Here is a 23,129-nt window from a genome sequence, read left to right as displayed (position 1 = left end):
AATCCGTCTACCAGGTGCTTAGAGATTGAACACACACTTTCACTGCATTTTTCCTATTCAACAGTAGGGGACACTCATCATTCATGGATGCTGCTGGTCTCTGTTTCTCCAGTTCTTGTCACTGTAGGGCCTCACTCTTCATAAACAGGCCTGAAGCTTGTGATTAAAAGTTCATTGGAACAAATGTTATGATGCTGACATTATTATTGTATAGCCTAATCATAACAACTCTGGTAACAATTCTCCTCCAACCATTCACAGAAGATTCCGGATCTAGCTCAGCCTTCAGCAGCAGATACGGTGTATATGTGTGTGTGCGTGTGTGTGCGTGCGTGTGTATTGAAGGAGGAGATTAGCATCATTGTGGCTTAGCCTGGTTAGCTGTTCATGAGCAGCGTGCTTCAGCAGAGGCATGAGATATAAAATCTAAGTTTATTGGTTGTGTACACAGATTTAGAGTTGTTATAGCAGGTGCGGCGAAAGGTGCAGATAATCTCAAACCAAGGTTAGCACATGGTGTTATTGGATGGGAGAAAATGGATGGAGATATTGAGGGTTATCAGACACTCTTCAGTAATGACAGTCCAGTTTGATAAGGTGGGTGTGTGGAGAGGAGACTCCATAATGATTGACTGTCCAACGGAGAGCCATAAATTAATGTTAATGTGTCATCTTCAAGTCTGTGGGACGAGACAGAGTCAAACCTGTCCAAACTGGCTGCCAGTTCTGAATCACTAACGGACACCTTCAACTCTGAAGATCACATGAACATAACAATGTTGTGATTATTGTCTTAAAGGTGCAATATGCAGAAATCGCACCGCCATTTCCTCTTCCCTAAAATTCTAAAGGTTCGCCTAATTTCAGTTTATGTGACAAAACCATCAATGTATAGCGTAGAGAATCATTGTACCATCTAACCCGCTGTGAAATGTATTTTCAATAAGCAAAAATATTGTATTTTCATCTGTTTGAAGCTGGTGTACAAAACCAAAAGTTAAAGATGCAAAAATGAAACTTAAGAACAGAAGGCATAGAAATAGCGCACATAGAATAGATCTACCGCTTCTTAGACTTGCGTTCAATGAGAATGACAGCGCTATAACTGAATTTGGACGGGTCGCCCCAAAAAGTTACATATTGCATCTTTTATATTGCATACTACTTCTACTACTACTAGTCAACTGAAACCTGCCCTCTAACAATCAAAGCTGAAAGCCTGATAATAAGATAACATTGGAACACCCTGCTCTATATTCTCATCATGTTTGATTCCCACTGATGTGTGTGTATGTGCACGCGTGCACGTGTGATTGTGTGTGAGCCCCAGTGGAGGCAGGCCCATCGATCATAGCAGGATTGAGCTAATGAAGTGATGCCCGTCACAGCTTTGTTATCTCAGCTCTTACAGATTTATGGCAACATTCCTTTCTGGATCTATTTATTTATTGTGCTTGTTTATTTATTTGTTTACTTTTTTATTCTCTTTCTTGGTTTAATTAGTGACCAGCCACCCACCAGTGCCCCAGGCAGCTCCCTCCTCTCCTGGCTCTCTGCCTTATTGATCTCCAACATCACACGGGAAAACAAGGAGGTCCAGAGTGCTAATCAAACCTGTTTGCTAAAACATGGCCCGTCATTGTGGATGTACATACAGGTAACTGCCAAAATAATGGAAACAAGTGAGTCAATGAGGGATACAAAGTACATTGAACAAAGTTGTGGTTCCTGAGTTAATTAAGCAATTAACATCCCATCATGCTTAGTGTCAGAGATGGGCAGTTATTTCTGTTAAATGTATTTGAAATATGTATTTTGTCATCTGTATTACACTGGGCTGAACTAAACTCCAATATATTATGTAACAACATACTTTTGAGAGCTTTCATTTGTATTTTCAAAATACTTTTATATTTAAAAAAAAATTATAGCAGTTCCCAATTTTGTGGCCCCATTTTACCCTGCATTGGTATCCAGTCTGATGGCACTATAGTGTGATAAGACCATCTGCTAAATTAACTAACTATAAATGTATACATTGCATTCGGGAAAGTATTTAGACCCCTTTCCTTTTTTCACATTTTGTTACGTTATTGCATATTCTAAAATGGATTAAAAAAAAAAAATCCTCATCAATCTACACACAATACCCCCTAATGAAAACAGAAATACCTTATTTACAAAAGTATTCAGACCCTTTGCTATGAGACTCAAAAAAATTGAGCTCAGGGACATCCTGTTTCCATTGATCATCCTTGAGATGTTTCTACAACTTGATTGGAGTCCACCTGTGGTAAATTCAATTAATTGGACATGATTCGGAAAGACACACATCTGTCTATATAAGGTCCCACAGTTGACAGTGCATGTCAGAGCAAAAACCAAGCCATGAGGTTGAATGACTTTTCAGTAGAGCTCCGAGTCAGGATTTTGTGGGTACCAAAAAATGTCTGCAGCATTAAAGGTCCCCAATAACACAGTGGCCTCTATCATTCTTAAATGGAAGAAGTTTGGATCCACCAAGACTCTTCATAGAGCTGGCCGCCCAGCCAAACTGAGCAATCAGGGGAGAAGGGCCTTGGTCAATGAGGTGACCAAGAACTCGATGGTCACTCTGACAGAGCTCCCGAGTTCCTCTGTGGAGATGGGAGAACCTTCCAGAAGGACAACCATCTCTGCAGCACTCCACCAATCAGGCCTTTATGGTAGAGAGGCCAGACGGAAGCCACTCCTCAGTAAAAGGCACATGACAGCCGCTTGGATTTTGCCAAAAGACACCTAAAGGACTCTCAGACCAGGAGAAACAAGATTCTCTGGTCTGATGAAACCAATTTTGAACTCTTTGGCCTGAATGCCAAGCGTCACATCTGGAGGATACCAGGCACCACTCACTCCATCTCCAATAAATACTGGTGGCCCACCATGGCGCAGGATGTGACTCACTATGTCAACTCATGTTCAGTATGTGCCCAAATTAAATCCATCTGGCACACTCCAACAGGGAGACTCATTCCCCTTCCTGTGCCCCATTGATTTTGTCACCGATCTCCTCCTTTTGACGATTTCACCACCATTCTGGTGATTGTGGACAGATTCTCAAAATCATGTCGGTTTATTTCTCTCTCTCTGGTCTCCCTACCGCTCTCCAGGTCACTGAGGCACTGTTTCAGCAGGTCTTCCGGCACTATGGCCTTCCGGAGGACATCGTTTCCGACATCCTCCGACATCGTTCCGGAGGACATCGTTTCCGATTCACGTCATGAGTATGGAGGGCTTTCATGGACAAACTGGGGGTCACGGTCAGCCTCACTTCCGGGTACCGGCCTCAGTCCAACAGGCAGGTGGAGAGGATGAACCAGGAGCTGGGGAGGTTCCTGAGGACTCACTGCCAAGACAGGCAGGGGGAGTGGGCCCGATTATTTCCCTGGGTGGAATATGCACAGAATTCATCACGTCACTCCTCCCCTGGGCTTACTCCCTTCCAGTGTGTCCTGGGTTATCAGCCAGCCTTGGCTCCGTGGACTCCGAGCCAGACCGAAGCCCTTGTGGTGAAGGAACGGTTCGGGGGCGCAGAGGAAGTTTGGTTTGATGCTCACTTGAGACTCCAGCGCGCTGTCCGTCGCCAGAAGGAGCAGGCGGCTCGCCACCGCAGTGAGGCTTCCATGTTTCATCCTGGTGATCGCGTCTGGCTCTCCACCAGGAACCTCCCACTGAGCCTGCCCTGCAAGAAGCTGAGCCCACAGTTTGTGGGGCCATTTAAGGTCCTCCGGAGGGTCAACGAGGTGACTTATAGGTTACAGCTTCCCACTAACTACCGGATCTCACCTTTTCATGTTTCTCTCCTCAGGCCGGTGGTTCCTGGTCCCCTGGATGAGGGGAAAATTCACAAATTCTACAGCACAGTGGCAGAGTCGTGTTTTAAGTGTAAAACTAATAGTGACTCAATAGTCTATGCTTTCTGGGAATGCTATGAAGTCCCGAAGTTGTGGGCGGAGCTAGGAAGTTGGCTTTCAGAAGTATTACAATGTAAACATACTTTTAATCCATCTGTCTGCATATTTCAAGACATGGCATATGGGGATGTAATGAGATCCCGGATGGGTTTGACGATTCTCTTCTCATAAAACATATACTAAAAACTTGGAAATCAATCAATCCCCAATAATTAACACAATGGTAAAATCTAATAATTTATTATTCAAATATTGAACGTGCGTGGTCTACGGAGTGAAACAAGATGGAGCAGTTTCAGGCGGAAAGTGATGGGGTGTATGGGAGATGGGGGTATGTGCTAGTGGGTCCGGCCAGGTGTGATGTAGTTGATGTTTGTATGGTGTTGTTGTTTGTATCTGTATGTTTTGTTTTGTTTATAAAAGATAAAATAACATCTTAAAAAAAGGTACATTGAAGCTGTTCTGGCTCATGGTGGCCGAATGCGATATTATGACACTTTATGTTGGTGTTTCCTTTATTTTGGCAGTCACCTGTACATCTTATCTGAAGTATTTACCTCATTATGTGAAGCAAATGTCTGTGAAAAACAGACTATAACCCACTAAGCACAAAACTGCAAATGTGTAGTTTTGGTTGAAAATATATATTTCAACCAATTTCACTGGGAAAGTATTTATGATCTAATATGAATCTGTAATCACCAGAGGGATGTACAACAAAGGAGAATCAATGAGTTAGCCAGCTAACCTGCCTAAATATTCTGAAATAATTAGAATTATTTTTTGGCTTAATCTCAAATTGACTCAACAACCAAAAACACATACCTAAGTTGAGCTTTCTTAATCAATAGTTATTTCTGGTTGTTTATCAAAGTTAGCTGGCTAACTCATTGATCCTAATATATATACCCATCTGGGCTGAGAGTGAAAACAACACAAAGTACTACAGGTATCAAGATAACGTAGCTATGCTTGGGATTGGGACTTTTATTGTGTGTCGATGGATGTGTGTGTGTGTGTGTGTGTGTGTGTGCGTGCGTCTCAGAGCATAAAGATTTGGAACCCCACTATAACATGACCTCTCTGTACAAAATGTCTTAGCCACTGTGTTATAGACTCCTCTCTCATTCATACCCTTCCCCTTAGCAGAGATGATCCATTTGGCAAAAAAAAAATCTAATCCCCTCTCAACTACTTCATAAAACCAAAACTGGGGCCCAAATAAAAACACCACCACCAAAAGTGAAACTAGAGCTGGAATTCCCCTTTCTTTTCTCTTTTTCTTCCCTGGAAGGCAATTTGTCTGCGAGGAGAGTACAGAGTCAAACTGCCTATCCTTACACAGTTGGAGGCAGCTACTCCACAGTAGTGCCTAGGCTGTTAGTCTGAAGTGTTAGCAGGTTAGCAGGTCCGTTGTGCACCCAGCGCTCAGAGTGAGAGGGGAACTTGGTTTTGGAACAAATATCACGTGAAATGTGAAAACAAAAATTGGTAGTTAGAACATTCGCACTGCTTTTTATCATACAATGCTCTCAGGATTTGAACTGCATTCATCTCTCAACAGTGCCACCAGGTACTGATTTGTTACCAAGAACATATATCCAAACACTCTCAAAAATAAGAGTATGGTTACAATACAACGTTGTTCCCTGATTTACAAAAATATATAAAAGGTACACATAAGGCACCTTCAGAAGTACACATTGGAATTCACATTGTACTGGTCGATACCGTTTAGAGTACATGTGCGGATAATCTAGTATAGTGGTACGTTTCGACACAATATGTTCAATATAAGGTACAATCTTTACTGCACTTTGAAATGTAGGTGGAGTTGATGTGCTGGCTTGGGCTCATTACCATTTTTGGTGTAAAATATGTTGTATTGAGGCAACCGTCAGTGGAAATGTTATGTTAACGTTGATTAAGGGTGAGCACCTGTTTTGACACGGTCAGTTCTGCAATCTCTGTATGAACTTGTGACAATGAAGAACTGCACTGTTAAGATGTTACTGTGCATTTACCAGTAGCTTCATAGCAGCTGGTTCACAGAAAGTTAATGTTTCATTTTCTACAACTTACTGTCAACTGGCTGCAAGTCAGTTATTGTCAATTTCACAGTAACTTACTCTAGCTAATCTGTCACACTTCTTGGCCTGATGGCAGGCAGGGAAGTGAATATTACAATGACATTGTGACTAGCTATAAAATAAATACTGTATGGCGCTTTAATATCACATCCACTTATGTCAGCCTTTAACAAGACTTGAGTACTGGCAGTGTAGAAATATATTGTTTATGAACAGAACACATTAACTGGAATAACATTCCCTCTAATGGGAGACCAAAAAAAGCTTGCTGAATGCCAAGCCTCCAATAAGCTACCCGTACAATATTCTGATAAACTGACGGTACTACAGTATGCTGCCAATCAGCAAGTAATGTTGCATGTTGTCTACAGCCGCCATCCACATAGCTGATGTTTTGACGTGTCGGAGGTGGAACTGCGTTAGAGCTGTTCAATTCACAAGCGGCTCCCGGCGTTGTACCTAAAGTGGACATTGTCATTGGCAGCACGGAGTCGCATTAAGAGAAATCCCACGCAGCCTTGTTCACAAGTTTGAATACCGGAATGTGAGAAGTAATCTACACCTCGATTCGGCTGATAGAAATCCTCATTATTTTGTCGAATGCTTTTCAATTTAAGCGTCATTATTTTCTATATAGCCTTCACTTTCACGTTCGGAACTTCTAACGCAAGTGGGAAGGGTGTAGCTTCGTGAGAACAATCACAACGATTTGACAGCTCCAATGAAGTTCCACTTCTGGCAACGCCAAAACATTAGTTGTGCGGTTGTTGGCTATCGCCGGGTTAACGATTGAACTGATTGAATCTAGGCCTTATTGAAATCGGGAATACAGCAGCATACTGTAATTTTATAGAAATAACACCTTCAAGTATATTTTAAGCAAAGTGTTAAAAAGTATTCTTGGCAATATATTTATAGTCAATTGCCATGATGTTCACAGTCTTAGTGGTGCAGCAGGAATTTCAGTTACCTAGCAACCAAGAGGTTAGGAGTTCAAATCTCAAATTAGGAAATAAGAAAATAAGAAAATGAAGTTTTTTATAATAAGTATTTACCTCAGTTTATTTTAGTTAAAACTTTCTCAACACTTTTTTTTCTTGAAACTGCATTGTTGATTAAGGGCTTGTAAGTAAGCAGTTCACTGTAAGGTCTACACCTGTTGAATTAGGCGCATGTGACAAATAAAATTAAATTTGATGTTGTTTCATGTTATCACATATTGACATTTTGCGTCCCAATGTTGTCATATGTTATCACATTAACTTCACATTTTTTCCCGTAAGGGGAGGCACATCTAAGCCACTTGGGCTGCAGAGACAGTGGTGTGTATAAATCTACATATTATCCACATTGGGTCACAAAGCTGAAAGCTGGCAAAACAATAGCCTGAAAAACAGAGTTACAAGTGGTGTCATTTTAAATTGAAGTACAGTTGAAGTCGGAAGTTTACATACACCTTAGCCAAATACATTTAAACTCAGTTTTTCACAATTCCTGGCATTTAATCTGAATAAAAATTCCCTGTTTTAGGTCTTAGGTCAGTTAGGTTCACCACTTTATTTTAATTATGTGAAATGTCAGAATAATAGTAGAGAATTATTTATTTCAGCTTTTATTTCTTTCATCACATTCCCAGTGGGTCAGAAGTTTACATACACTCAATTAGTATTTGGTAGCATTGCCTTTAAATTGTTTAACTTGGGTCAAACGTTTAGGGTAGCCTTCCAAAAGCTTCCCACAGAGCTGGTGTAACTGAGTCAGGTTTGTAGGCCTCCTTGCTCACACACACTTTTCAGCACTGCCCAGAAATTTTCTATAGGATTGAGGTCAAGGCTTTGTGATGGCCACTCCAATACCTTGACTTTGTTGTCCTTAAGCCATTTTGCCACAACTTTGGAAGTATGCTTGGGGTCATTGTCCATTTGGAAGAACCATTTGCGACCAAGCTTTAACTTCCTGACTGATGTCTTGAGATTTTGCTTCAATATATCCACATAATTTTCCTGCTTCATGATGCCATCTATTTTGTGAAGTGCACCAGTCCCTCCTGCAGCAAAGCACACCCACAACATGATGCTGCCACCCCTGTGCTTCACGGTTGGGATAGTGTTCTTCGGCTTGCAAGCCTCCCCCTTTTTCCTCCAAACATAACAATGGTCAATATGGCCAAACAGTTCTATTCTTGTTTTATCAGACTGGAGGGCATTTCTCCAAAAAGTACAATCTTTGTCCCCATGTGCAGTTGCAAACCATAGTCTGGCTTTTTTATGGCAGTTTTGGAGCAGTGGCTTCCTCGCTGAGCGGCCTTTCAGGTTATATCAATATAGGACTCGTTTTACTGTGGATTTAGATACTTTTGTACCTGTTTCCTCCAGCATCTTCACAAGATCCTTTGCTGTTGTTCTGGGATTGATTTGCACTTTTTGCACCAAATCACCAAATCTCTTGGAGACAGAACCCGTCTCCTTCCTGTGCGCTATAACGGCTGCGTGGTCCCATGGTGTTTATACTTGCGTTCTATTGTTTGTACAGATGAACGTGGTACCTTCAGGCATTTGGAAATTGCTCCCAAGGATGAACCAGACTTGTGGAGGTCTACAATATTTTACTTGACTGATTTCTTTTTTCTTCAATGATGTCAAGCAAAGAGGCACTGAGTTTGAAGGTAGGCCTTGAAATACATCCCCAGGTACACCTCCAATTGACTCAAATGATGTCAATTAGCCCATCAGAAGCTTCTAAAGCCATGACATAATTTTCTGGAATTTTCCAAGCTGTTTAAAGGCACAGTCAACTTAGTGTATGTAAACTTCTTACCCACTGGAATTGTGATACATTGAGTTGTAAGTGAAATAATCTGTCTGTAAATAATTGTTGGAAAAATGACTTGTGTCATGCACAAAGTAGATGTCATAACTGACTTGCCAAAACTATAGTTTGTTAACAAGAAATTTGTGGAGTGGTTGAAAAACGAGTTTTAATGACTCCAACCTAAGTGTATGTAAACTTCCGACTTCAACTGTACATCAGTAATGTCTGGAAAGGAATAAATGGAATGATACCATTCAATTTACTCCATTCCAACCATTATTTTGAGCCGTCCTCCTCTCACCAGCCTCCACTAGTAGTCTCAGTGTCTCAATCATGAAAAATGGGTGAATATTCTTCTGCTACTGCTTGCATGGCCTTGAAAGGTGGACATATGCACGGTCTTAGTTCATTGTTTATTCAGTCTAATGAAGCAAAGTCACGTCATGACACAGCCACATGAATGGGACTGTGGGGGTCATGGCTGACATAGATGGAGTCCAACATTGAACCATCTCCCTATGATCAATCACGCTGTGTCCTCCTCATAAACGCTCTCACCACATTAACCTGCTTACTGAGCCTTCAGACAGCAATAAAAACACATTAGCGCTTGGAGATAGAAGATTAATTGAATGACCGTGTGGACCGCAGACCACGCTATCCCTTTTAGCACCATATTACTGACAATACAGTGTCACAGGGCCACAGCCATCCTCTCACCTGGCTAATGTGTCTAGCAAGGCTAATCAGCACATATACTGAGGTTCTGTCCCAAATGGCATCCTTTTCCATACGGCTCAAGTCAAAAGTAGTGCGCTATATAGGGAATAGGGTGCCATTGGCGATGCAGCCTGATTCATTCTGCTAGATTCAAAGGGAGAAAGAGCCTATTTCTCATCCTGATTTTAAATGGAGGATAAGGAGTGTCCTGTCCTCTTAGAGTTGCCTCTGCAGTGAGACAGTACGGTACATCCCTATTGTCCCTTATCTTATCACTTAGCCGAAGCTAATCGCCTTAGCGTTTTCTGCCATGCTCCATGTTTCCCAAGGTTAAAGGACACACACACTGATGGATCTGATAGAAATTACACTAAAAACAAGCCCAAAGCTAGGACACGATGCAGAGAGATGATGGGTACAATGTAGAGTCGATGAGATGCACTAAATATGAAATACTAAATACACAGCTAGCCTTGCTTAAAATATTTTTGTTGTTGGTATTTTCAGATTTTATTGAACAGATAGTGAGAGTAGATGACCTTGGGGGAAGATAGAGGTTGTGTCAAAGGCCTTTAAGCCAGATGCAGTTTAGTTTAGCCTACTCAAACACCCAGCCCAAACAGAGAGGGATGCTATGTTAGCTAGCTGGCTATGGCTATCCAACACTGGAACTCTTCCAAGTCAAGGTAAGCTTTTGGTTTAATAAATGTATTGCCACTGGGGCTCGCCGGTGTAACTGCTAAACTGCTTGCTGAATGTACACTGTACTGCATGATTGTAGTGGGTTTACTAACACATTAGTTGTAGTAGCTATGTTGACTAGACTATGACGTATGCTAATATGGTGACAACGATGTAGGCTGTGTGTAGAGGTTAGCGGTTATCATATTAAGGTGTGGCTTGGAAAGTTTTTTTGTGCCTGGTCACACACAGCTGATGTGTTGTGCACTGAAGTCCTCAAGGGTCAGAGGAGGAGCGAGCGTAGATGCGAGAAGGAATTATACTACGATCAAAGGGATCATACTGTTTGTATGTGGATGCTATGAAAGTGAACTGTGTTTGTGTGTGAGATCAGGGGTGTTTTCATTCTGCCGATTCTGTTGAAAAACTTTTCTTATAGAGAAGAAAATGGAAGAAAATGGGGATAAACATACCTGAATTTGTCCAATAGAAACTAATGATTACACCCTAGATCAGCTAGATGCAGGCAAGAGTTTGTAAGGAGGTATTGAATATGTCAACGTCTGTCACCTTGACGACACAAATTTCTCTCGACCTGTAAACTTTGTAAACTTTCATTCATAGGATGTAGCAACCTCATGCTGGGTATAGGGAACATTTGAGTATTATGTAGTAGCCTAAACCTATCGATGTTACATTGAGCTGGGTGAATGGAATATGAATGACACTCATCCAATATGGTGTAATAGAAATAAGGCCAAGCTCATACAAACAATTAGCATCCTTTTAATTAAATGGCACCGACCGCCACTGTTCCAGGTAATACCCTTTTTGGTTCCAGGTAGAACCCTTTTGGGTTTCATGTAGATCTCTCTGTGGAAAGGGTTCTACATGGAACTAAAAAGGGTTCTACCTGAAACCAAAAGGGTTCTACATGGAACCAAAAATAGTTATTCAAAGGGTTTTCCTATGGGGACAGCCAACTAACCCTTTTAGGTTCTAGATAGCACCTTTTTTTCCTAAGAGTGAAGATGTGTGCTAAACCTGCGGCCACCACATGAGGTTGGTGGCACCTTAATTGGGGAGGACGGCCACGTGGTAGTGGCTGGAGCGGAATTATGCGGTGTCATGACGTTGGCCTGTGGGTAAGGTTTATGACCCCCCCATAAATACCTTTCTCCCCTCTCTCTCTTGACTCTACCGAAGGACTCTTGAATAGCCTTTGTTAAACATAGAGAGTCTGGGAACATCAAACGGTGGGGGGAAAGGAACCATATTTCGGTAATAGAACCAGTTGAAAATATGCGTTGGTACTTAATGAATATGATGTCAGTTCGGTTGTCATCTGAGACATTATGACTGATGACAGGACAACATAAACTGTATCTGGGAAAGTCTACACATTCTAGTTATCAGATTCACATGGAATTGTTGTGCAATTTAAATGTTTGAATATGAAACTATTTGTGAAAAGATTAAATGTAATTTTAGCTTCCAAATGAGAGAATTGGGTTCATAAGGTTAGAGCTCTGCTCAATCAGTGGCCCGCCCCTGTGAAGAGACATGGGTTATAAACTATGAAACACACCCTTCTCTCCCTCCACAATATAAGCCCTTGACGAAAATGTAACCTTCTGTTCCGAGGACGATAGGACGACAGTCCATACGATAAAAAGGACTAACATAATAACTACAGAACTAAGCCAACCTCAACGTGAGCTTTGGTTGCGAATGGTATGAACTTTGAACTCTTATTCACTACAAAAGTGATACCTCCTAGCTGTTGAGTTAGCAGCGGCCACTGTAAACGTGGGCTAGGAAAGGACGGACGACGTATCCAGTCTAACACACAACGACGATACTACAACGTATTCAATTTACCACCAGAGACATTCTTCCAAGGACAGGAAGATCTCTGTTGGCCAACACGGCCAGCATCTACGACCAACCTACCGAAGCGCAGCTCAGAGTAAATATTTATTGCATTTTCCTTCTCCAAATGGGTAGTAATTTAGAATGCATAAGATACTGTATTTACGATAGCATGGCTTCTTCCTTTGTTCCTCAGTCTTCCCGCTCTTTCACTCAAACCCAACCCCCTTTACTTTGTGTAACCAGCAGTCATGTCGGCTCCGTCCACCAGGAACGTTTTCTGTATGACAATTTGCATTCTGTGTATATGTCATTCTGTGTGATTAGTTAGGTATAGTTAAGTTAGTTAGTTAAGACAACATGGTGTGGTTTGGGCTGCAGCAGCCTTTGGCTGTTTGTGGTTTCAGTATGTTCTCAAGATGATCACATTGGCTCGTTCCCTCCCTTTTGGCTTTCACCTTAAGCCCAAATCCCTTCCCAGCACGCTTCCCACACAGTGAATGCATCCCAAATAGCACCCTATTCCCTACATAGTGCACTACTTTTGACCAGAGCCCTATGAGCCCTGGTCAAAAGTAGTGCACTACACAAGAAAAAGTGTGCCATTTGGGACGAACCCTGTGAAACAGACCTGGTTTCTCCCAAATTAAAATGTGCATGCAGAGATGTCCTCTTGTCTGGCTGATACCCCAGGTTTCTGGGAAGAGGCTGTGCCACAAGTCAGCAAGTGAGATAGGCAATGTTTGGGCAATGAAAGGACGATAAGAGATTTCCAATTCCTCTCCAGCAGGAAATTAAATATTTGAGTGCTTCACTCTGGAAGTGATAGAGTCGGGACTCATTTTGGAATTCAAATGTCACTCTCTCACACTCAAAGTGACACACAAACTAAACACAGTGTGGGTAAAGCTAGACGGCAGAAAACTTTAATTATTTAAAAAAATAGATCTGTGATGATGTGTGCAGGTAGCAGAGTGCAGAGGGGACCAAATACCGGTTGTACCTACCTCTCTAAGTTTAAATGGAAATGTGAGGGAGGTTGTTGACCACACCTGCCTCCATTGAAATCCCCCTCACTGAATCCCCCTCAAATTCCTGCTGACATTGAGTTCATTTGTGGAGGATCCCCATTAAAACAATACATTTTTCAAAGTGGAGGCAACAAGGGCAAATTAATGATGTTTGAATGATGGTTAACGCACCAGTTGAGAGCAGTGGTTTCAAGAACTTGCTGACATTCACAACGAACCTCAGTTTTCTGTCCTGTTACACCAACACTCTGAGATAGTGTTAATTCAACGTAAAGGCAACTATGAAGCTCTCCCACGTGTTCATGTTCTTGAACACATTCCCCTCATCCTCCCTTTCCTACCTCCCTAGCACCCACATAGGCTGTGTCTATTGCTGAGCATTTAGTGCTTTTTGAGGTCGGTTCAGTTTCGGTTTGTTTAAAAAAAAAAAGATCATCGTTTTGGATTTCAGTTTAGAATGTTTTAAAAACATTAAATGCATTATGAAATATGACCTTGGAATGATTCCAGGGATTTTTAGAAATTGAAATTCCAAAGCCAAATATTGAGAACATTTAAATTGTCAAAACATTAAAAAGATGACTTTGTCTAACAACACCGCTCCCTCTACACAAGCATCCCGAGTGCGTGCATAAGTGCGCCCATTAGGTCTACAGAAATACATGCTATAAAAATGTATCCAACTAATGGGATACATAAGCTACATTCCTTGCCAAATGATGACAGTATTATCACAAATTCAAAATGGACTGGTTGATTGAAATAGGGAAATATGTGTTCCATCAACGAGCTGCAGTCTTGGAATAATTTCATCCCGTCTATTTTACGCTTAGGCTACTTTGCGAACAGCGAGTGCCATTTAGAATTGGTTAGCCTAGGGCTAGGATATAACCCCCTAAACATAGACAGGTTCCACATTGAAAATATGCAAAAACATTCGTTTGATAAAGACCAAGAACATATTTTCATCCAGAATCATTAAGACTAGGCCTACTCACCAACAGATGGTGTGGCCGTAATTCATCCTCATGCAGTATTCAATGTGGAATTGTCCATTAAGAAAATGATCCATTAGGAAAATTCCAAATAAACTAAATCAAACATCTGTATGTAAAGGCAGTCATTGTTGTTCTCCTCCTCAAACGAGGAGGAGCATGGATAGGACCAAGATGCGGATTGAGGGAAATAAGCCATCTTTTAATGAACACAGCAAAACAAGACACTACAAAAACTACAAAACAACAAACGTGACTAACCTTCAACTGTCCTGTGTGGACACAGGAACAAACACCCACAAAACACCAGTGAAACCCTGGCTGCCTTTGTATGACTCTCAATTAGAGACAAACAATACACACCTGTCTCTAATTGAGAATCATACCAGGCCGAACACAAAACCCCACATAGAAATACAAACATAGACAAACCCACCCAACTCACGCCCTGACCAACTAAAATGAATACAAAACAAAGGAAAACAGGTCAGGAACGTGACAGAACCCCCCCCTTAAGGTGCGAACTCCGGGCGCACCAGCACAAAGTCTAGGGGAGGGTCTGGGTGGGCGTCTGTCCACGGTGGCGGCTCTGGCGGTGGACGAGGTCCCCACCCCACCATAATCAATCCCCGCTTCTTTATCCCCCTCCCAATGACCACCCTCCCACTAACCCCACCTAAATGAAGGGGCAGCACCGGGATAAGGGGCAGCACCGGGATAAGGGGCAGCACCGGGATAAGGGGCAGCACCGGGACAAGGGGCAGCACCGGGACAAGGGGCAGCACCGGGACAAGGGGCAACACCGGGATAAGGGGCAGCACCGGGACAAGGAGCAGCACCGGGACAAGGGGCAGCACCGGGACAAGGGGCAGCACCGGGACAAGGGGCAGCACCGGGACAAGGGGCAGCACCGGGACAAGGGGCAGCACCGGGACAAGGGGCAGCACCGGGACAAGGGGCAGCACCGGGACAAGGGGCAGCACCGGACTGTAGGGCAGCTCCGGACTGTCGGGCAGCTCCGGACTGTCGGGCGTCTCTGGCAGCTCCTGACTGGCGGGCGTCTCTGGCAGCTCCTGACTGGCGGGCGTCTCTGGCAGCTCCTGACTGGCGGGCGTCTCTGGCAGCTCCTGACTGGCGGGCGTCTCTGGCAGCTCCTGACTGGCGGGCGTCTCTGGCAGCTCCTGACTGGCGGGCGTCTCTGGCAGCTCCTGACTGGCGGGCGTCTCTGGCAGCTCCTGACTGGCGGGCGTCTCTGGCAGCTCCTGACTGGCGGGCGTCTCTGGCAGCTCCTGACTGGCGGGCGTCTCTGGCAGCTCCTGACTGGCGGGCGTCTCTGGCGGCTCCTGACTGACGGACGGCTCTAGCGGCTCCTGACTGACGGACGGCTCTACTGGCTCGTGGCAGACGGGCGGCTCTAATGGCTCGTGGCAGACGGATGACTCAGATGGCGCAGGGCAGACAGATGGCTCAGACGGCGCTGGGCAGACAGATGGCTCAGACGGCGCTGGGCAGACAGATGGCTCAGCCGGCGCTGGGCAGACAGATGGCTCAGACGGCGCTGGGCAGACAGATGGCTCAGACGGAGCTGGGCAGATGGGCCGTTCAGGCACCGCTGGGCAGACGGCAGACTCTGGCCGGCTGAGACGCACTATAGGCCTGGTGCGTGGTACCGGAACTGGAGGTACCGGGCTGAGGGCACGCACCTCAGGGCGAGTGCGGGGAACAGGAACAGGGCACACTGGACTCTCGTGGCGCACTCTAGGCCTGGTGCGTGGTACCGGAACTGGAGGTACCGGGCTGAGGGCACGCACCTCAGGGCGAGTGCGGGGAGAAGGAACAGTGCGTCCAGGGCTCTGGAGACGCACAGGAGGCTTGGTGCGTGGTGCCGGAACTGGAGGCACTGGGCTGGAGACACGCACCATAGGGAGAGTACGTGGAGGAGGAACAGGGCTCTGGAGATGGACTGGAAGCCTGGTGCGTGGTGTAGGCACTGGTGGTACTGAGCTGGGGTGGGAAGGTGGCGCCGGATATACCGGACCGTGAAGGAGGACACGTGCTCTTGAGCACCGAGCCTCCCCAACCCTACCAGGTTGAATGATCCCCGTAGCCCTGCCAGTGCGGCGAGGTGGAATAGCCCGCACTGGGCTATGCAGGCGAACCGGGGACACCACCTGTAAGGCTGGTGCCATGTACGCCGGCCCGAGGAGACGTACTGGAGGCCAGATACGTTGGGCCGGCTTCATGGCATCCGGCTCGATGCCCAACCTAGCCCTCCCAGTGCGGCAAGGTGGAATAGCCCGCACTGGGCTAAGCACGCGTACTGGGGACACCGTGCGCTTCACCGCATAACACGGTGTCTGACCAGTAAAACGCCCTCTTACTCCACGGCAAGCCCGGGGAGTTGGCTCAGGTATCCAACCCGGCTTCGCCACAGTCCCCTTTAGCCCCCCCCCAAGAAATTTTTGGGTGAGCCTCTCGGGTTTCCAGCCACTCTGCCTTGCAAGCGCCTCATAATGCCGCCTCTCCGCTTTCGCTGCCTCCAGCTCCGCTTTGGGGCGGCGACACTCCACTGGCTGTGCCCAGGGTCCTTCTCCGTCCAGAATCTCCTCCCAAGTCCATTCCTCTTTTCCCCATTGCTGTAGTTCCTTTTCTCTCTCCTCAATCCGCTTGGTCCTGTTGTGGTGGGTGTTTCTGTAAAGGCAGTCATTGTTGTTCTCCTCCTCAAACGAGGAGGAGCATGGATAGGACCAAGATGCGGATTGAGGGAAATAAGCCATCTTTTAATGAACACAGCAAAACAAGACACTACAAAAACTACAAAACAACAAACGTGACTAACCTTCAACTGTCCTGTGTGGACACAGGAACAAACACCCACAAAACACCAGTGAAACCCTGGCTGCCTTTGTATGACTCTCAATTAGAGACAAACAATACACACCTGTCTCTAATTGAGAATCATACCAGGCCGAACACAAAACCCCACATAGAAATACAAACATAGACAAACCCACCCAACTCACGCCCTGACCAACTAAAATGAATACAAAACAAAGGAAAACAGGTCAGGAACGTGACACTGTATATCGAAAAGAAGACAGATTTTGTTGAAAAATTTAAATAAAACACTAATATATCCCCCTGAGTCAATACATGTTAGAATCACCTTTGGCAGCAATTACAGCTGTGATTCTTTCTGGGTAAGTCTCTAAGAGCTTTGCACACCTGGATTGTACAATATTTCTTCAAGCTCTGTAAAGTTGGTTGTTGATCATTCCCAGACAGCCATTTTCAAAATTTTCCATAGTTTTTCAAGACGATCTAATTAAAAACTGTGACTAGGCCACTCGGGAACATTCAACGTCGTCTTGGTAAGCAACTCCAGTGTATATTTGACCTTGCGTTTTAGGTTATTGTCGTGCTGAAAGTGAATTTCTCTCCCAGTGTCTGTTGGAAGGCACACAAAACCAGGTTTTCTTCTAGGATTTTGCCTGTGCTGTTTTCTCTAAAGCTCACAAATCCTTGCCGATGACAAGCATACCCATAACATGATGCAGTCACCACCATGCTTGAAAATATGAAGAGTGGCACTCAGTGATGTGTTGTTTTGGATTTGCCCCAAACATAATGCTTTGTATTTCGGACATAAAGTTTATTTCTTTGACAATTCTTTAGCAGTTTTACTTTAGTGTCTTATTGCAAACAGTTTTTGAATATTTGTATTATGTACAGGCTTCCTTCTTTTCCCTATGTCAATTAGGATAGTATTGTGGAGTAACTACAATGTTGTTGATCCATCCTCAGTTTTCTCCTATCACAGCCATTAAACCCTGTAACTGTTTTAAAGTCACTATTGGCCTCATGGTGAAATCCCTGAGCGGTTTCCTTCATCTACAGATACACCTGTATCTTTGTAGTGACTGGGTGTGTTGATACACCATCCAAAGTGTAATTAATAACTTCACCATGCCCAAAAGGATATTCAATTATTTTTTTACCCATCTACCAATAGGTGCCCTTCTTTGCAAGGCATTGGAAAACCTCCCTGGTCTTTGTGGTAGAATCTGTGTTTGAAATTCACTGCTCGACTGAGGGACCTTACAGATAATTGTATGTGTGGGGTACAGAGATGAGGTTGTCATTCAAAAATCATGTTAAACACTATTATTACACACAGAATGGGTCCATGCAACGTATTATGTGACTTATTAAGCAACGTTTTACTTCGAAACTTATTTAGGCTTGCTATAACAAAGTGGTTGAATACTTATTGACTGAAGACATAATTTAAAAATAACCATTTTTAATTTCCACTTTGACATTATGGGGTATTGTGTGTAGGCCAGTGACACAAAATCTCAATTTATTCCATTTTAAATTCAGGCTATAACACAACAAAATGTGGAAAACGTCAATAGGTGTGAATACTTCTGTGTCCAAAATGGCAGACTTACTATGGGCCCTGGTCAAATGTAGTCCACTATAGGGAATATGATGCCATTTGGGACACAACTGCAGTGCCTTCAGAGAGTATTCACACCCATTGACTTTTTCCGCATTTTGTTGTGTTGTACCGTGAATTTAAAATATATTACATTGAGATTTTAGACACCATGATTGATCAGTCCCATCCAGAAGCTTGGTACAGAGCCATTTCAATCAGCCTCTGGATGAGTTGCTTCAATGAGCCGCTCCTTCCCTTGGCCTGTCCTCCCCAGAAATCAAAAAGCGATCTGCTATCTGGGGCAAGCAATCTGTCAGCCATAAATACACAGACCGCAGCCTTGTAAACAGACCCCATATACTCCACACAACATGCAGCAGCACAGAGAAACACAACTGTCAACAGTCCAAGGATCTAGGAAGGAAAAGAGAGGCTTACCTCCATTGTCTTTGAGATGCAGAGCAATCTTGGTGTCATCTGTGGAAAAGAGAGAGAGAGAATGAGACACAGAGAGAGAGAGAGAAATAAAGATAGATGGAGAGACAGAAACAGAGAAATGGATGAGGTATAGAGGGTCAGAAAAATGTTTGTCTGTGATTTGTGTTATCCTTAAAGCCGTAGATTTACATATAGAGTCCCTATGCCTATTATACAGCAGAGAGCTGCCTGCCTGCCAACAACAACTATTGATCTTAACACTGGTGAAGAATGTCAATCAAATATTCTGAAATAATGATCACTGACGATTATTACACAGGTTTATAGCAAATGTACTTTTTTTTTTTTACCATTATTTCATATACGGATAATCTTGGGTTAAAAGTGAATTTTCTACACTTCATTTGCAATGAAAATTAATGTTTTGGATAAAATGCTTCTCCCTTGCATAATTCAACAGCTAAAATGCAGTCTGGGGTTAAGCAACTATGAAACATGTAAATTCACTGTGACCCACTTCTCTGAGAGAGGGGTGATATAAATTTACACACCTCATAGGATCCACATTATGCTAATGTGCCATATACATGAGCCTGTGAAATGCTATGCGTGCTATTCCACCATATCAAAACTAGAAAGAGCCTTGAAATGGGGTCTCAACTGAGTAAATCTATTTCAAAGGCTTTTTTTTCATTTACATTTCCAAGATCAAAGATCATTTAATGCCTGTAACTATTTCCTAGTCTAAGAAATGTCACGGCCTATGCGATAAGGTGTATGAGGGCAAGGCAGGAAATCAAATTCAATGACCAATCCCATGCCAGTGAGAGCAGTAAGAGAGGGAGGGAAGGGGAGAAGAAGGAGAAAGGGGGGGATTGGGAACAGGAGAGGGAAGTGATGGGTTCTCACACCTCCTAGTAACAGAGTTCTCCCTCGCTCCCTCCCCTAGTAGCACATGCCTCTGAACCGCCAAGCTGAGAGAACTGGGTCGGAGGGGGAAACTGATCCTCTGTGCGTGTCAGGAAGTGTGAGGGTCTCGGTGTGTCACACAGAACCCCTGACTTTTTTCATGCTAACACACCCACACATCGCTGGAGTTTGTTTTGCCTCTCAGCTGGATCTCTCACACTCCTCTCCACCTCTCAACGCATCTGTGGTCATATCATCACCTCATCCACCTCACTGAGGGAAGGTCTTAAAGGGGCAAACTGGTATAGGTACAGAAATGTTTTGACTTTTGAAGAATATCATTTATTAATGCCTCATGAGCTTTGCTGTTTTTCTAATCCCAGATTGCCCGTTTAAACATTGGCTGAGAGAAATTGGCATTTCCATGTGATCTCTACCAAGAAGATAATTGGGAGTATAAAAGAGAAAAGGTCAAGGACTGAAACACTGAGTGTAAGACAAAGATTAGGAGAACGAAAAAGTAAATCCTACAATTTGTAATTCAGAAGTAAGAAAAGTGGAGCTGGATGCCATTGACGTTTGTGTGGTGGGTAGTACTCAGAGCCAAAACCTTAGGCATCTGCTTTAGAGATCACCACATACTGGAGCTGAATCCAGACCCATTTAACCCAGAACCACCGGGCACGAGTTCTACAGAACAGGAACCAGAAATCATACGTTAACTCACCATTCCAACCACTGCCTAAGACACCGTTCAACACCACTCTGCAAAAACAAAAAAATGGAGTCTGTCTTTATCCTACAGGTTTAGACTCCATTTCTTCCCATCAATTCTACAAGCCTGGGAAACCAAAGAGCACCTTACCATATGAACTATTATTAATGTCTGAGAGCGTACTCAATTATTCTGGCCATTCCATTCCACTTCACAATTCCACTTCACTTCCCTCGATTTATCAATCTAGCTAACCTCCCTCATTGTGGTCGCAGATTCACACAGCGATGCATTCCTATAAAACATCATCAGTCACCTGCACGCATTAATAAGATGAATAAAGATGGCGTCGGAGATGAAGCATGACGTTTTACGTGTTCCTAACCAATTGTGTTTTTTTGTTTGTTTCTTTGCGTTGTTTGTAACTTATTTTTTAAACTTATTTTGCACATAATGTTGCTGTAACTGTCTCTTGTGACCGAAAATACATTCTGGACATCAGAACTGCGATTACTCACCGCGAACTAGCAGAATTCCTTTTTTTCCTTTAACGAGTCCAACGTGTATTACATACTGTCTCCCCGGGAACAGGCCCAGATCCCTGTCATTTGGGTGAAGAGAAGGCGGAGAAAAAGGGTCCGAAGGGGGCGGGCTGCCTTCTGAGAATTCGTAGGCGATTGAATAAATCCCCACTTCCTTCCATTCTTCTAGCAAACGTGCAATCTTTGGAAAATAAAATCGATGACCTACGTGGTAGATTAAACTACTAACGGGACATTCAAAAATGAAATATCTTATACTTCACGGAGTCGTGGCTGAAGGACGACACTATCAACATACATCTGGCTGGTCATACGCTGTATCGGCAGGATAGAACAGCTGCGTCTGGTAAGACAAGGGGCGGCGGACTATGTCTTTTTGTAAATAACAGCTGGTGCACGATATCTAAGGAAGTCTCAAGGTTTTGCTTGCCTGAGGTAGAGTATCTCATGATAAGCTGTAGATCACACTATCTACCTAGAGAGTTTTCATCTGTATTTTCCGTAGCTGTCTACACACCACCACAGACTGATGCTGGCATGAGTTGTTTTATGTCAGAAACCATGGATTACAGGCTACATCCGCAATGAGCTAAAGGCTAGACCTGCCGCTTTCAAGGAGCGGAACTCTAATCCGGAAGCTTATTAGAAATCCTGCTATGCCCTCCGACAAACCATCAAACAGGCAAAGCGTCAATACAGGACTAAGATTGAATCGCACTACACCGGCTCTGACGCTCTTGGATGTGGTAGGGCTTGCAAACCATTACAGACTACAAAGGGACGCACAGCCGAGAGCTGCCCAGTGACACAACCCTTCCAGACGAGCTAAACTACTTTTATGCTCGCTTTGAGGAAAATAATACTGAAACATGCATGAGAGCACCAGCTGTTCCGGAAGACTGTGTGATCACGCTCTCCGCAGCCGATGTGAGTAAGACCTTTAAACAGGTCAACATTTACAAGGCCGCAGGGCCAGACGGATTACCAGGATGTGTACTGCGAGCATGCGCTGGCAAGTGTCTTCACTGACATTTTCAGTGTCTCCCTGTCCGAGTCTGTAAAATCAACATGTTTTAAGCTAACCACCATAGTCCCTGTGCCCAAGAACATTAAGGTAACCTGCCTAAATGACTACCGACCCGTAGCACTCACGTCTGTAACCATGAAGTGCTTTGAAAGGCTTGTCATGGCTCACACTTATCACCATCATCCCAGACACCCTAGACCCACTCCAATTTGCATACCACCCTAACAGATTCACAGATGATGCAATCTCTATTGCACTCCATACTACCCTTTCCCACCTGGACAAATGGATACACCTATGTCAGAATGCTATTCATTGACTACAGCTCAGTGTTCAACACCATAGTGCCCTGAAAAGCTCATCAATAAGCTAAGGACCCTGGGACTAAACACCTCCCTCTGCAACTGGATCCTGGCCTTCCTGACAGGCCGTCCCCAGGTAGTAAGGGTTGGTAACAACACATCTGCCACGGTGATCCTCAACACAGGGGCCCTTCAGGGGTGCGTGCTCAGTCCCCTCCTGTACTCCCTGTTCACTCATGACTGCACGGCCAGGCACGACCAAACATGGTCAAGTTTGCCGATGACACAACAGTGTCCTGATCACCAACAACGCCTGATCACCAACAATGACGAGACAGCATATAGGGAGGAGGTCAGAGACTTGGCCATGTGGTGACAGGACAACAACCTCTCCCTCAACGTGATCAAGACAAAGGAGATGATTGTGGACTACAGAAAAAGGAGGACCGAGCACGCCTCCATTCTCATCGACTGGGCTGTAGTGGGGCAGGTTATGAGCTTTGTTCCTTGGTGTCTACATTACCAACAAACTAACATTGTCCAAGCACGCCAAGACAATTGTGAAGAGGGCACAACAAAACCTATTCCACCTTAGGAGA

At 44.1% G+C, this 23,129-nt stretch overlaps 1 protein-coding gene across 2 annotated transcripts in view; it reads right to left on the bottom strand.

Annotated features, from left to right (window-relative positions):
* LOC129859401 (plexin domain-containing protein 2-like) overlaps positions 1 to 23,129 on the bottom strand; it is a 180,375-nt gene that overhangs the window by 9,445 nt on the left and 147,801 nt on the right. For both annotated transcript variants that reach the window (XM_055929158.1, XM_055929157.1), the window contains exon 12: positions 19,036 to 19,074. In XM_055929158.1, the coding sequence (XP_055785133.1) occupies positions 19,036 to 19,074 (39 nt within the window). The remainder of the gene's footprint in view (positions 1 to 19,035; positions 19,075 to 23,129) is intronic.

This window comes from Salvelinus fontinalis, chromosome 7 (assembly GCF_029448725.1).
Source record: "Salvelinus fontinalis isolate EN_2023a chromosome 7, ASM2944872v1, whole genome shotgun sequence".
Classification (NCBI taxonomy): domain Eukaryota; kingdom Metazoa; phylum Chordata; class Actinopteri; order Salmoniformes; family Salmonidae; genus Salvelinus; species Salvelinus fontinalis.
This window is presented reverse-complemented; position numbering and strand designations above follow the sequence as displayed.